The following is a 14,114-nucleotide window of genomic DNA, read 5'->3' as shown; positions in this document are numbered from 1 at the left end:
ACGCATAAATACATAGATCCTCGTGCACACTCACACAATTTCTTGAGTGGCACATTGGCTAACAGCTCCTGAGTTTGGGCTGGCTGAACAAATTAGGTCTCATTCTGTCGTGTAAAGTTCACATTAAGTCGTTGGAGAGCTCTCCAGTATCAAATGTGACATCATAGCTAGTAAACACAACCTGCAGGCAATAACACTCGACTGTGATTATCATGAAATATGACATCAGCAATTGAGTTTAGAAATGTAATATTTGGCGATGAAAATGCTGGACTGGCTGTGAGACTCCTTAATGTCACAGAGACACACGAACGCCGACCCGCATGTGCATCGAGGAACACGGACAGTTATTTGGATTAAATTTAGAACGCTAATAAAAAAAAGAAAATTTAAGTTCAAGCCATTCAACACCATTCACGCAAAGTATGGAAATATAAAAACTGCTTTTGTGTTCATGAGGATTTACGTACAGTACAAGTGCTTGTGTGAGTGTGCTGCCCAAGGCGCTGTCTGCAGAGTGGCTTCGCAGAGGCCTGTTCCGAATCAGTCTCGCCATCTGCCTGCAGATAGACTGGAGATTGAAGCCGTTCGTGTTCGCTCAATTAATTCCATCACACAGCCAAGACAAACACGGTGCACTCTGCACACATACGTGCACACCGTCTGTCATTTATGTCCACAGTGACGCGCGGACACTCACAAATGAAAACGACACAAAACATGCGAGTTGCGCTTAGAATGCATGTCATGTTAGCATGATGTGCGAGTGCTTGCTCCTAGCACTGAAACGCTGATTGAATACCACGTTACGGGGCAGCCGTACCAGCCAGGGAAGTGAGAGGATCTGAATTACTTATTCGATATCTTTGACTCCATTACAGGTCCGTATAGATGGATTGACTGGTCACATTCAGTTTAATGAGAAAGGCCGCAGAACCAACTACACTGTTAGTGTCATGGAACTGGCCCCCTCTGGACCCAAGAAGGTGAGCCTGAGGGTCCGATTTAAGATATTCATTCTTGCCCAAGGGCCCCCTTTCTAAAAAGACAATATGTATGCAGTCTTATTACATGTGTCTGACTAACCCTGTAGCTTATTTTAAAACCTTGTACTGTAGTCAAACGAGTGAATGCTCCAAAGAGCCAGTTTCTAATTTAAAAAGTTAAGATTCACATTTAACAAGAAATCTCCTACTACCTTCAGTGAAGTGTATGAGTAGCTTTTTACTCTCACACCTCACTGAGCAGCTCCCAAATGAGTACATCATTACTGCTGCAAATACCTTAAGGGTGAAAGGTAAATTAGAGACATGGATTTACCTTACTTCTTGGTATGTTTTCAGTCTTGCAAATGCAACTGAATGTTTATTTGAAATAGCAGGAAATTCATATTTTCCTCTTGCACTGGAGAAGCTATCCAGTGAGGAGACTTAAGTACTTGAATTTATCTTAAATGCCTGATAAATTATACATTTTTATTAAATACAGCTCATCATTTCAATAAAATTTTGTGCACTCCACATACATGTCTCTTTTGGGATTTCAGTCATTCACAGTAAGAGCTGCTAAATCAGCTTGATAGGTCATTGAGCTGGACTTAAATATAAGCTGAAATATGATAAACTGCCTTTAAGCTCGAGTCTTTGAGTGGGAGTAAAAGTTATTTTTCTCTCATATAGTCAGTTTCACTTTAGGCAGTTAATTAAACACGGGCCCTACTTTGTGACACATTCTCCTTGCCTTAGGTCGGCTACTGGAATGAAGATGAGAAGTACGTGACCACAGCCAGCCTGAGAGGGAGCAACGAGACTTACCCACTGCTGAACAGAACTTACATAGTCACCACTATCTTGGTAAGTATGAGTTAAAAACAAAAAAACTCAAACAAACAGAGGTTAAGGGCTTTTTTTAGGGGACGAGGGTGTTTAATTTGAGAGACTGAAACAGATAAAGTAATAGTAACATATTTTCTATCATGGTAGAGTTCCTTAAATTTCACGACCCTGAAAGAATTCAGCAGGCGTCCGCGATTGTATCTTGCTCTCTTGTTTCTTTTCCCAGCTACATTTTCTAACTGCTCTCATTCTGACTGAAGCCTGCTCAGAATAACAATGAGTATCAGTATAACTTTATTGCTCCGTGTACATCTGAAGTGCAGAATCTTATGCCTGACATACAGTGTTGATGACTGTTAGAGTTGGTATAGTACACATTTATTGCACTTTTAAAAGCTCACAAAAGGTCAACATAATCTCTGTGGTAATGTCAACACACATAAAAAAAACAGGCAGACTAGAAAGAACCAGCAGAAGTGTCTGTGCAGCATTAGAACTTCTCATGAAATAGACAAAGTAACTGTTATATATGAGGCTGTGGTATGTCAGTGCATCCTTTTAATTTTTATTTTTTTTATTTTGTTTTTACCATAAATGTCATCATTAGGTCATCCAACATGTCTCAGGTTGTATTTATTGGCAGTAACACAAATGGTCTGCAAGTGAGGTCAGATTCGACCTAATCCATTCTTGTGACACGTATCATTATATTTTGTAATCATAGCTGATAATATCCGACTATAGTACAGTAGAGGATATTAAAGTTAGTACAATATATCCCTGGAGGTACAGGATGTTCTCAGTAGCTTGTCTATGAACTGGTTCCCTAATTTTTACTAGTGGTATATTTTTAAAGTGAAAATGTTTTTTTTTGCAGTGAAAAGTGGCTTTAATGGCTCTAATGTATATGTGAAAGGTATATGCACACCAGAATTAGAAATTAAGCAGCTTAACTTATATGTCATGTGAAAAAAAAAAGTTTTCGCATGACTTTCTGCAGTCTTGTGAAAAAATACAACCTACATCAGCAAGTATGAGCATCTCTATGAAGGAAGACATTTTGGCAGTTTGCTGCTCTGGAGCTTTCAGGTGTATGTTAACACAATTCTGAGGAGGGAAGACACCAGCAATATCTAGAAACAATTGTTGCTGCCTATCAATCTGTGGAGGTTTATAAGACCATTTGCACACAGTTTGAAGTCAATCATTCAACAGTGAAAAAAAATATTGACAAGTTGGCATTCAGGACAGATTACCAATCCTCCCAGGAGTAGAAGTCGCAACAAACTCACCTCAAGATCAGACAGTGCGACGCGAAACTGAGAAACTGCAAAAATTTCCAGAGCGACATCTCAGACTCTGCAGGCCTCAGTTAGCATGTTAAATGTTGCAGTCCGTGACTGTACAACTAGAGGAAGGCTGAACAAGTATGGCTTGTTTTGAAGAGTTGACAGGAGAGACTCTTCTCTCTAAAAGGAACATGGCAGCATGTCTTAGATTGGTAAAGATCCATTTGAACAAACCACAAGGTTTCTGCAATGATTTCCTCTGGACAGATGTGACCAAAGTGGAGATGTTTGACCATAATGCACAGCACTATGTTTGTTACAAACTGAACACAGCATATAGGCACAAACACATCATACCTACAGTCAAGCAGTGTGGTGAAAGGAGTGATGATTTGTGCCTGTTTCACAGAGACAGGACCTAGAAGTCTTGCATGCTCTTTATAGCAAAGCATTCTAGAGTCAAATGTGAGGTCATCTCTCTGACAGTTAAAGCTTCGGCGAAATTGGGTCATTCAGCAGGACATTGTTCCCATGCACAGCAGCAAATGTAGAACAGAAGAAGAATCAAGTAGTTCCAATGACCCAGTCAAAGTCCACACGTCAACCTGATTTAAATATTGTGGGGAGACCTAAGAGAGATGTGCTTAAACAAATGCTCACAAGTCTTTATGAACTAAAGCAAATTCATAAATAAGAGTGGGTGAAGATTCCTTCACAATGATGTGAGAGACTGATAAAGTCATAGAGAAAAATAGTAATTTAAAATTATGGTGGCGCTACCAGCTACTGAATCATGAGATGAGCCTCATTTTTCACAGGACTGTATAGAATCCTGTGAAAGCTTTCTTTTTTGCATACAATACATTACAGTTTTATTTATATAGCACATTTAAAAACCCGAAGGCACACCAAAGTGCTTCACAGTAATATGGAGAGTCAACATAAGTTAATAACAGGGTACAAATCGGGCACTAGCATAGACAGGATAGAGGCACTAACAGACCAGAAGAGTTAGATAAATACAAAATCCGCTGAGACAAAAACAGCAGTAAAATTAATAATAAAATAATAAATTTTATAAAATTTTTATAAAAGATTTAAAAGTTTAAAATTTAAAAGATTTAAAAGGGTATTAACTGGTGAGGAAAGCCAAGTCAAATAGATATTCTTTCAATCTTGAGTCCAAGGCTCGAATAGAAGCAGGGAGGCTGTTCCAAAGGTTGGGTGCAGCTGAAGCAAAGGCACGATCGCCTCTGGTCTTCAGTCTAAACTTAGGTTGGGCCAGGAGTAATTGACCTGATGATCTTAATGTACAGATTGAGGAGGTCAGTGAGGTAGCTGGGCGCAATGTTATCCAGGATTTTAAAAGTGAGTAGCAAGATTTTAAACTCAATGCGATATTTGATTGGTAACCAGTGTAGATCAACAAGAGCCGGAGTAATAGGGTCAAATTTTCTAGTTCCAGTAAGAAGGCGAGCCGCAGCATTGTGAACGAGTTGCAGCCTTCGAAGAGAGAAGGCTTGGACACTACAGTAGAGAGAATTACAATAATCTAACCTGGAGGTCACAAAAGCGTGGATAAGTTTTTCCAGGTCCCTGTGTGGTATAATGCTTAGCTTTAGAAATCTGGCGCAGTTGAAAAAAAAACAGATTTAACTACTGATGATACTTGCTTATCAAGCTTAAAGGAGCTATCCAAATAGACACCCAGGTTACGCATAGAATCAGAGACAGTTAGCTAGGGGCCCCAGCACGGCAACAAGCTGGTCTCGAGGAATGTGGCTGTCGAACACCATAACTTCAGCTTTTTTCTCATTTAAAATGAGAGAATTATCTGACAGCCAATCTTTAACCTCTCTCAGGCAATCGTACAGGGAGTTCAGTGATGCTGACAAATCATCAGTCAGTTGACAATAGATTTGAATGTCATCAGTGTAAAAGTGATAAGAAATATTGTATTTTTCAAATATGAAGCCCAAGGGTAGCATATATACCATAAAAGGCCAATACAGACCCCTGGGGCACACCACAGCAGAGAGGGGCAACAGAGGAAGAGTATCCTCCCATCACAACAGAGAAGGATCTATCTGTGAAGTAAGAATTAAACTAGTTAAGGGCAGAACCCTTGATGCCTACAACATGCTCTAGCCTCCTCAAGAGTATATTATGATCAACCATGTCAGAGTCTGAAGACAGATCCAATAAAACTAAAACAGCAGGGCGACCAGAGTCAGCAAATACAAGAGGATCATTATAGACTCTTAGCAGGGCCGTTTCAGTGCTATGGTGTGGCTTAAAGCCAGACTGGTATTTGTCAGTGATATTATTTGCAACTAAGTAAGCCTGTACTTGGAGAAAGACGGCTTTCTCTAAAACTTTTGATAAAAACGGAAGTTTTGAGATTGGCCTATAATTGGCAGGGTCTTTCTGATCGCAATTACTTTTTTTAAGAACAGGGTGCACTACCACATGTTTAAAAGCAGTCGGGACACAGCCCACTAACAATGATAAATTCATTAAAAATAAGATGCAAGGCCCAAATTCCTCAAAACTTTCCTTGATAATTCGGGATGGAAGGATATCATGCACAGAATTTGAGTTTCTCAATTGTTCAATTATTCCCTTAAGAGTGGGGAGTGATAACAGCTCAAAGTGAGAAAAGGTGGACATGCATCGTAAAACCGGAACAGGATTCAGCACAAGAGAGTGAGAGTGTGAAGCCTTCAGTAATAAAACTTTTCCACTAAAATGAATAAGAAATTGCTCACAGAGAGCCTGAGAGGCCGAGCTCGAAGAGTCCGGACAGGAATTTATCACTGAATTAAAAATTTTGAATATCATTCGCGGGTTGTGGCTATTAGTCTCAATAATATCTGATAGGAAAGCTGCTTTAGCTGCCTTTACAGAGTTCTGGTATAGAAAGACTGAATGACTGTGGGATTTTTGTGGGACACGCCTTCCTTCAGATGACTTCAGTGCTCACCAGACAAAAGATTCTTAGTGGAGCTGATGAAGGCAAGAAACAATGTAGAATAACAGAAAAGACATGAGTACACATCAACTTGTGCACTCTTTTTAGAGCCATTGGCTGCATATATAGACATCATTGCCAGTGAGAGGAGAAATACTCTTCCAGTCAGCCTCCAAGTTGTAATTAAGATAAAGAAATTTTCAGAAGCCAACTATCTCTGCCACTTAGCAGATATAATTATGTTTAAACAAACTAGTGCAAAATGGCTGCAGTAGTCAGTTCAGCTTAAATGAAGCCCAAAGTGAACCCTAATGCAATCCATTCAGCTGCGAGAAAAAGAGATTGATAGCTTACATGGTTTTTTTGTACCCAGTTTTCAAGCCTTTAGGCTATTTTTCAGAAAAACAGAGTGCATAATCTCAGAGATTAGACATAGTTAACTAAACACATTCTTTGTTTGAAAGTAACTCTCCAACACTCCAGGAGAGAGAGGCCAGAGGGCAGCCACTTGGAGTTTGCCAAAAGGCACCTAAAGGACTCTCAAATATCGAGAAATAATTCTCTGTTCTGATGAAATAAAGATTGAATTCTGTGCCCTGAATGCAGTGCGTCATCGGCAACATCATGCTCTGGAGATGTTTTTTGGCAGTAAGAATAGGGAGTCTAGTCAGGGTCAAGGGAAAGATGAATGCAGCAACGTGTCCTTGATTATAACAAGCTCCAGAATGTTCTGGTTTAGCCCCAGTTTTCCAACAGGACAACGACCCTTTGCACACAGCCAAAGTAACAAAGGAGTGGCATCAGGACCACTCTGTGAATGTCCTAGAGTGTCACAGCCAGAGCCCACACTTGAGATCTGAAAATGGCTGTGCACAGACGCTCCCCATCCAACCTGACATAGCTTGAGAGAAGATTGAAATATTGAGCCAGGGCTTCCAATACTTATGTAGTTGTTATATTTTAGTTTTCCAATTTTACTACATTTACAAGAATTTCAAGAAAACTTTGTCTTTATGGGGTAATATGTTTATAATTTGAGGTAAAAATGAATTGAATCCTTTGTGGAATGAGGCCGTAACATAACACAACGTGGAACATGTGAAGTGCCGGGAATACATTCTGCATGCATGTAGCTTCTGCCACTTCAGCTGTCTGCAGTACAACTGGAAGACCAGAGATCCTGTTAGAATCATTTTCACTGAAAAGCCAATCAAGTGGTTGTTGTAGTATTACTATAATAAGATTACTGAGTTAAATATAAGAAAGTAGCCACTAATGTAGCTGCAAAGGCAAATCCTGACATGTAGTCTATTGACATCTACTTTCGAAAGTATGCCTAAAATCCTTATTTAAACCCAAGAGTTGGAGTCTCCGGAGTAAGCCCCCAAAATAACTCTCTCTGACATAATCTCCTATCAGTGTCCTTTTCTCCGGGAAGATAAATTAGTTTTCTGTCTTGGAAGCTAAGAGAAGAGATAAGGTGTGAGGAGCACAGGCGCAGGAGTTTTTACACCTTCTAACTTCTGTGCTCTCTGATTCGTTGCCTACGGGTGGGTGTTGTTTTGCTGCTGTGTTGATATCACATAGTTCTTCACTGTAGTCCCTGCTGTCCAAGCCTGTGCCCACAGACTAGGCCTGGAGATGTGGAGAAATGAGGCACAACTGGTTTAATGGGACATCAAAGCTTCCTTTGCTGATGACTGCGGCTTTGCACTGAAACCAGACAAAGAGTGAAATGTGTCTAATCTTAGCATGCCTGATTTTTGTGTTATTGTCGCCTTTAGTGTGTATAACCCTTAAAATATATTGGGTAATGTCAGCACACAAGAGAAAATGATTGAATTTTTAAAACGTATTAAAAATATGAACTTCTACATATGTAGTTGCATTTGTTCAGGTGCACAAGTGCTCTTGTGTGAATAAATGTGCAGCGAATGTGTCTCAGTATTGTATTTAATGTGGTTGAGTGACAGCAGATCTCAGTGGAGCTGTTCGAGGTCAATGTGATTCAGTCCTGGAGGACCTTTTGTATGCCTTGCCACATCTCCATGTGCACATTTGTACATGTGTGTGTGTATTTCTGTGTGTGTGTGTGTGTGTGTGTGTGTGTGTAGCGGGCATGGTCACAGTTGCGTGTGCCCTGTCTTTGTCTATGACTGCGTGCGCCAGTGCGTACACTGTGAAAGCGCTGCACGCCAGTCCTTTCTCTTCACTGCCTCCCCAGGGTGCCATTTGTCTACCAGCCTCAAGTTATGTGCAACAATGATTACCTTCACCTGGATCATAAAGAGCGGGAGAACACAGATAGCTGTAACACATATAGGAAACCCTCTCCTCCCTACACCCCGCCTCCTTATCTAGACACTGGTGAACACGATGGAAGGATTTTCTAAGCTCAGCAGAAAACTCTCGCTTAAAACAGGAACACATAACAACTTGTGGGAATTGAGGCCTTCTTAGTGCTGCTGGACAATTTATACTGAGGCGACTTTAATTCTGTATGAAATACATATTTCTGAAAGTGGAGCCCCAGGTGTCGTGTCAGCTGCAGTTTCTCAGGCAAGTCAATCAGTGTGAGATGTGCAGTAGTCGATGTAACAAGAAGAACAATGTGGCCCTGGAGCAGAGGTTATCCTGGTTTCAGAGAGCTGTCAGCTTCATTGTCTTCATGCACGCACTTACACAGGTGCTCGTTTGAATCATACCTCATGTCTCTTCGGCTCTAACAATGCTGCCCAATTCCTGTTTTCTTGCTGCATGCTATGTGCTTTTCAGTGCACGATTCAGTCGCACTCATCCTACTTAGAGGGTCTTTGTGGATGAATTGCATACCTACCTTCAGGGAACAAAGCTACAATAATGCCTTGTAGTTCCATTAAATTTTCTTTTCTTCTCAACCTTTAAACCTACAATTATATCTGGGGGCCAGTGCTTTTTTTTCCTTTTTTTTGCCCTAAGCCTCGGTTTAGAACAAGAGATAGCACTTCATTTTCAAAGTGCACACTAATTTCAGGGAAATCATTTCAGAAGCTGTTGAGTGAGTTCCTGTAAATGATTTTTAAAACTTTAGGAAAATAAAAAGAAACACATAAAAAATCTGTTTTTACTCATGGCTGCCCCACATCCAACAGGAGTCTCCATACGTGATGCTGAAGAAGAACCACGAACAGCTTGTGGGGAATGATAAGTACGAGGGCTACATCGTGGAGCTGGCTGCAGAGATAGCAAAGCATGTGGGCTACCAGTACAAACTGAAGATCGTCTCAGATGGCAAGTACGGAGCCCGAGATCCCGAAACCAAGATGTGGAATGGCATGGTCGGAGAGCTGGTGTATGGGGTGAGTCGATGGAGCTTCTAAGAAGAAGAAGAAGAAGCTTTGACTGTTTTCCCCACAGTCAAAGCTGGAAAATTAACTTTTAAATGTCTTTTGTGAATACTGATTATTGAAGGTCTTAACACATTGAAAACCGCACTGGCCCCAAGCCTGTTAAGGATGATTACCTATTTTGCTTTCTTTTTATTAGTATTCTGCGCTGCTTATTTAAATATAATTTTAATATGTTAGACTTTGGGCAAGGTTCACTTTGGAAGAAACAAATCCTTACAGTTTGCTGCTAGAATAATTTGTGATTATATGATTACTAAAGGTTCCTCTGAATTGCAATTTCGACAGTCTAACCACTTTGTTCTTCAGAAGTCTGAAATTGTGCTGTGTTTTTAATTTGACCTGGATCGTTACCGACTAACTTTTGCTGTGTGTACCAACTGTGCTGTGATGAGGGGGAGGAAGATAAAGACACCATCTTAAAACTGAAAGAACTGGTCTTTCTTTTGCTTTCTCGTTGTGCAATACACTTGGATAATGATCAAAAATACATTTATATCTAGACACGGTGTAGTGCACGTTGAGTGGTTGCGGTGATCCTCTCAGACCTTTGCTGCAAACAAGGAAACACAAGTATCATTCCACCTCAGAATTTCAATGAAATGCTACTTTATCCAGCACTGTTTACACCTGCCTTTGTGCTCTTTCCTCAGAAAGCAGACGTGGCTGTGGCTCCGCTCACTATCACCCTGGTCCGTGAAGAGGTGATTGACTTCTCCAAGCCCTTCATGTCTCTGGGTATCTCTATAATGATCAAGAAACCAACCAAATCCAAGCCTGGCGTGTTTTCCTTCCTGGACCCGCTGGCTTACGAGATCTGGATGTGCATTGTGTTTGCCTACATTGGCGTCAGCGTCGTCCTCTTCCTGGTCAGTCGATTCAGCCCGTACGAGTGGCACGCCGAAGACTACGAGGAGGGAGCCGAGCCGCAGACTCCCACCCAAGCGGCGGCTTCCAACGGGGTGCAGCAGGGCCAGACACCGACGCAGCAGAACACCACCCAGCAGAGTCCAGAGCAAACCAATGAATTTGGCATCTTCAATTCCCTTTGGTTTTCACTTGGCGCCTTCATGCAGCAAGGCTGTGATATTTCACCACGGTAAGAAGCTGAGGCCACAAATTTTGAAGCTTTATACTCCTCTGAGTCTCTGCTTTTATTTGTTGGTACACAAAGAGACATTCAGTACCACCTACGTGTAGTACATATCTATCTGCCACACCAACGCCTCAGCATGCTGACTTGCTTTCTTTTTCAGCTCACTTGAGTTTTGTTTATTGAGATTTTGTTGTGTTTTTCTTAGCCGTTTGTCATACAAAGAAGTGATAAAACTTTGATGAAGGGCAGAAGAGCCAGCTTATGATGTGGTCATGTTGCAGACTGTTGTGGTCTCATTCAGTTTCCAGATAATTCCCATAGTGCTAAAAACATGGCACAAATCTAGGACAGTCAAAACTGGTAGTCAGTAGAAAGCTTTAGTATTTTATAAAATTAAAAATTCCTGCCATTCTGCATCTCACAAGTGATTAGCCAGTCGGTTGTGCAAATATCAGAGCCTTAAGAAGCTGCTATGAAGGATCCTGGTGTGAGTATTGAGTGTTATATGTTGGCTTCCCTCAAGTGCTCTCATGAGCTGTGGTATGAAACCGTTCTCAAAAGGTCACCAATTAAAAATCTCATTAAGTGTCTGAAATTAGAGACACTGAGGTCGACTTTCTGAGCTCTCCAGAGGCGCTAACAGGGGGAGATGAGAAGATAATGTCAGTGTTATCACTGTAAGCTCTGAACTAGCAGAGACAGGTTAGGTCACTCGTAGTCAGAGCTTCTTGTCTCTTTAAACATTAAGCTGCATATACATTATGTAGCAGCTACCGTGAAGTTGGAGATCCCAGCGCTCCGTCTTGAAAGTGTAATCGTAAGCATCGTTGCGTTCCATCTCGACTTCCTTCTTGTGGCAAATTAAAGGGTGTATTTTCACTTTGGCCTCACCCTGCACAAATAACAGAAGGGAAAAAAACAAAACAACTTTGCAACTCACGAGCCTGCATGCGGCACATAGGTGCTCAGCAGTACATAATGTAGGTAGTGAATTCCTCCTCCCACAGGCCTTCATCTGACATTTACTGTTTTCTGCCTGCAGACTGTGCTGTGCTTCATGTGAGATGAAGCCTATTGTCCAAATGCTCTTCTCTTACAGGCAGAAAATGCATTTGGAATAACTATTGATTTTCTTGTATGCCACACAAAGAGAGAGGGCCAGGGAATGTCACGGTGCTTCCTTAAAATTGTCCCTTCCTTCTGTATACACAGCCATCTTTGCGCTGTGTGTGTGGAATGGTGTGTACTTTGCAATTTAACAAAACAAAATTAAGAGTATTTGCATTTCTTTTGCTCGAGGAGCGAGGGGGACGACCTCTGCCGATACAAGACCTTTCATTGACTTCGGCTAAAAGGACAAAACAGGCCATTCCTCTCTACTTTCTTATGTTCTCTGTAAAATAGGTTTGAGGTGGAACCGAATTTCATTAGTGTTATTAGTGAGGTTGGGCTTTAAGGGCGCTTGTCCTCTAAGGACTTCAGTCAAATACCTCTCTTTGTCTTGGAGTGTCCTTTCAAGGTGAGTCTGAGTGTTCATTTTTGGTTCTTGGTAAAAGATTTTTTTTGGGGGGGGGGAGTCAGGGGAGTTCACAGACTTTTTTTTTCTAAAAAGAAAAAACTGCACATGTCACAGCGTGTGCAGCAGGACATGCTGTAGCGATCAGCACGGCCTGCTTGGTGTCTTGAAAAACCAACACAGTGAATGTTTCACCCCGCTGAATACTGGCCTGAAGGAAACATCTTCCCCTTGAAAATTTGGGTGACCTAGTTGCTCTAGTTAGCACAGCGCATATTCACACACACTGGTGCATGCTGATGTGTCTCCTAAAGCATTATGAGTTCTTCTGCTAGAGTTAAAGGACATACTGTTGCAGCTACGGTTTGTCAGATGAAAGCAACAGTCCTTGTAACATCACAAATTCACAAGAACAGAGTATTACACAGCGTATGCAGTTTTACTTTTATCAAAAAAATTCTTTCTTGAGAAGGTTTTGTTCTTGTATGTGAGGTAGTGGTTGACCATCTTCTTTTTTTTTTTTTCTTGCCTAGCTGCAGCCTGTCTTTCTTTTTCCACTTTATTCATAGACTGAATATGTCCTGTCGGTGTGAAAAAGGAAGCTAGTGCGGCTGTGCCTAAAACCTCCATACTTCTCTCTCCGGATTGCGAAAAGAAGGCGTATTACAGGGACGTCCTCAGTAAAAACTCTCTTAACAGTTTATATTCTAAGGCACTATCTTCAGGTCTTTTTCAATATGGCGTTATGTTCATTTTGTATGTTATGGTCCCATTTAGAGAGAAAGAGACAATAAAATAGAGGATACCTTGTCAGGCACAAGTCACTTTTTTAACATTTTGCATATTCAAAACTTTGCTAAAGTACAAAATAACACTTCTCACTCAGAATTGTGTACTGTATTTTTTGGAGCAATGTTATTGATGTCTTAGCACATACCGCTTATGAAATCCTAGATACTCACTTGTTGGTTATTATGTAAGCACATATGTAAGCAGCACAGCCAATCAGCATTATCCTTGCCGATTGGCTGATTTTAGGTTAGATTTTTTTATAGCATCAACTAATATTGATTTGTCTGATGTTGTAGCTCTAACTAGTTAATTAAGAACTTGTTAATTTGGTAGCAGCTGATATACAAAGTGACTATGTGGATATATATGACTATGTGAAATAATATTTGACATAAAGCAGATTAGGGTCCGTATTGACATATTATATCACAGAGTTGCTGCAGCTGTGTTGGTTACACATCCATGATATAAGTGTGCTGTTTAACCACATTCCAAAGGTGATCTGTTCATCGGCTGTGGTCATAAAGTGATGGGCATCGTCACCAACAATACTCAGTTTGGCTGTAGCCTCAGTTTCCGGTTCGTAGCTGACAGGAGGGGTACCTAGATCCTCTCCTGCATGGCTTGGTTTTAACAAGTTTAATAACAGAGTTGCTGTTCCCGTTCTATCAGCTCAAAGCAGTCTGGATATTCTCTTCTAACCTCTGACATCAACAAGGTATTTTCACCCAGAGAACTGCCGCTCAATGGATATTTTCTCTTTTTTTAGACCATGCTCTGTAAACCCTAGATGTGGTTATGAGAAAATTGAAAGCTTTTGAAATACTCAGACGAGCCCGTCGTCTTGACCACTTCTACATGCCTAAATGTAGGAGGATAGATAGATAGATAGATAGATAGATAGATAGATAGATAGATAGATAGATAGATAGATAGATAGATGGTTAATTAATACATTTTAGAATAAAACTACGTAAAAGACATGTTTCTGAATTTGCTGACATTTCCCAGTCAGTGCCTGTAAACCTCTCATCGCTGTGCCTTTATTACTAATAGGTGAGAACAGATTGTTCTAGAGGTGCATTCAGCTCTGTGGTAGGCAGCCTGAAGCACTTCTCTCTTCATACTTCTCCATTTAATCAGAGACAAAAGGCCAAGGAACAACACTGATGATCCACTCTGTCCTGGATTAATCAGTAGGCGTGTTTAATTTTCTCGTCAGCCTGTAT

The 14,114-nt window shown here is 40.9% G+C and overlaps 1 protein-coding gene across 4 annotated transcripts in view; it reads left to right on the top strand.

Annotated features, from left to right (window-relative positions):
• gria1a (glutamate receptor, ionotropic, AMPA 1a) overlaps positions 1–14,114 on the top strand; it is a 72,516-nt gene that overhangs the window by 34,566 nt on the left and 23,836 nt on the right. For all 4 annotated transcript variants that reach the window (XR_001290249.1, XM_013908632.1, XM_005719576.2 and 1 more), the window contains exons 8-11: positions 882–986; positions 1,746–1,853; positions 9,227–9,433; positions 10,135–10,580. Coding sequence is in view for 3 of the 4 variants with exons in the window: in XM_013908632.1 (XP_013764086.1) it covers positions 882–986; positions 1,746–1,853; positions 9,227–9,433; positions 10,135–10,580 (866 nt within the window). In the remaining variant the exon portion in view is untranslated. The remainder of the gene's footprint in view (positions 1–881; positions 987–1,745; positions 1,854–9,226; positions 9,434–10,134; positions 10,581–14,114) is intronic.

The sequence above is a fragment of the Pundamilia nyererei genome, unplaced genomic scaffold (assembly GCF_000239375.1).
Source record: "Pundamilia nyererei isolate P.nyererei 1_Seehausen unplaced genomic scaffold, PunNye1.0 scaffold00001, whole genome shotgun sequence".
Taxonomy (NCBI): Eukaryota; Metazoa; Chordata; class Actinopteri; order Cichliformes; family Cichlidae; genus Pundamilia; species Pundamilia nyererei.
Note: the sequence above shows the minus strand (reverse complement) of the source record. Positions and strands in the feature narration are given on the sequence as shown.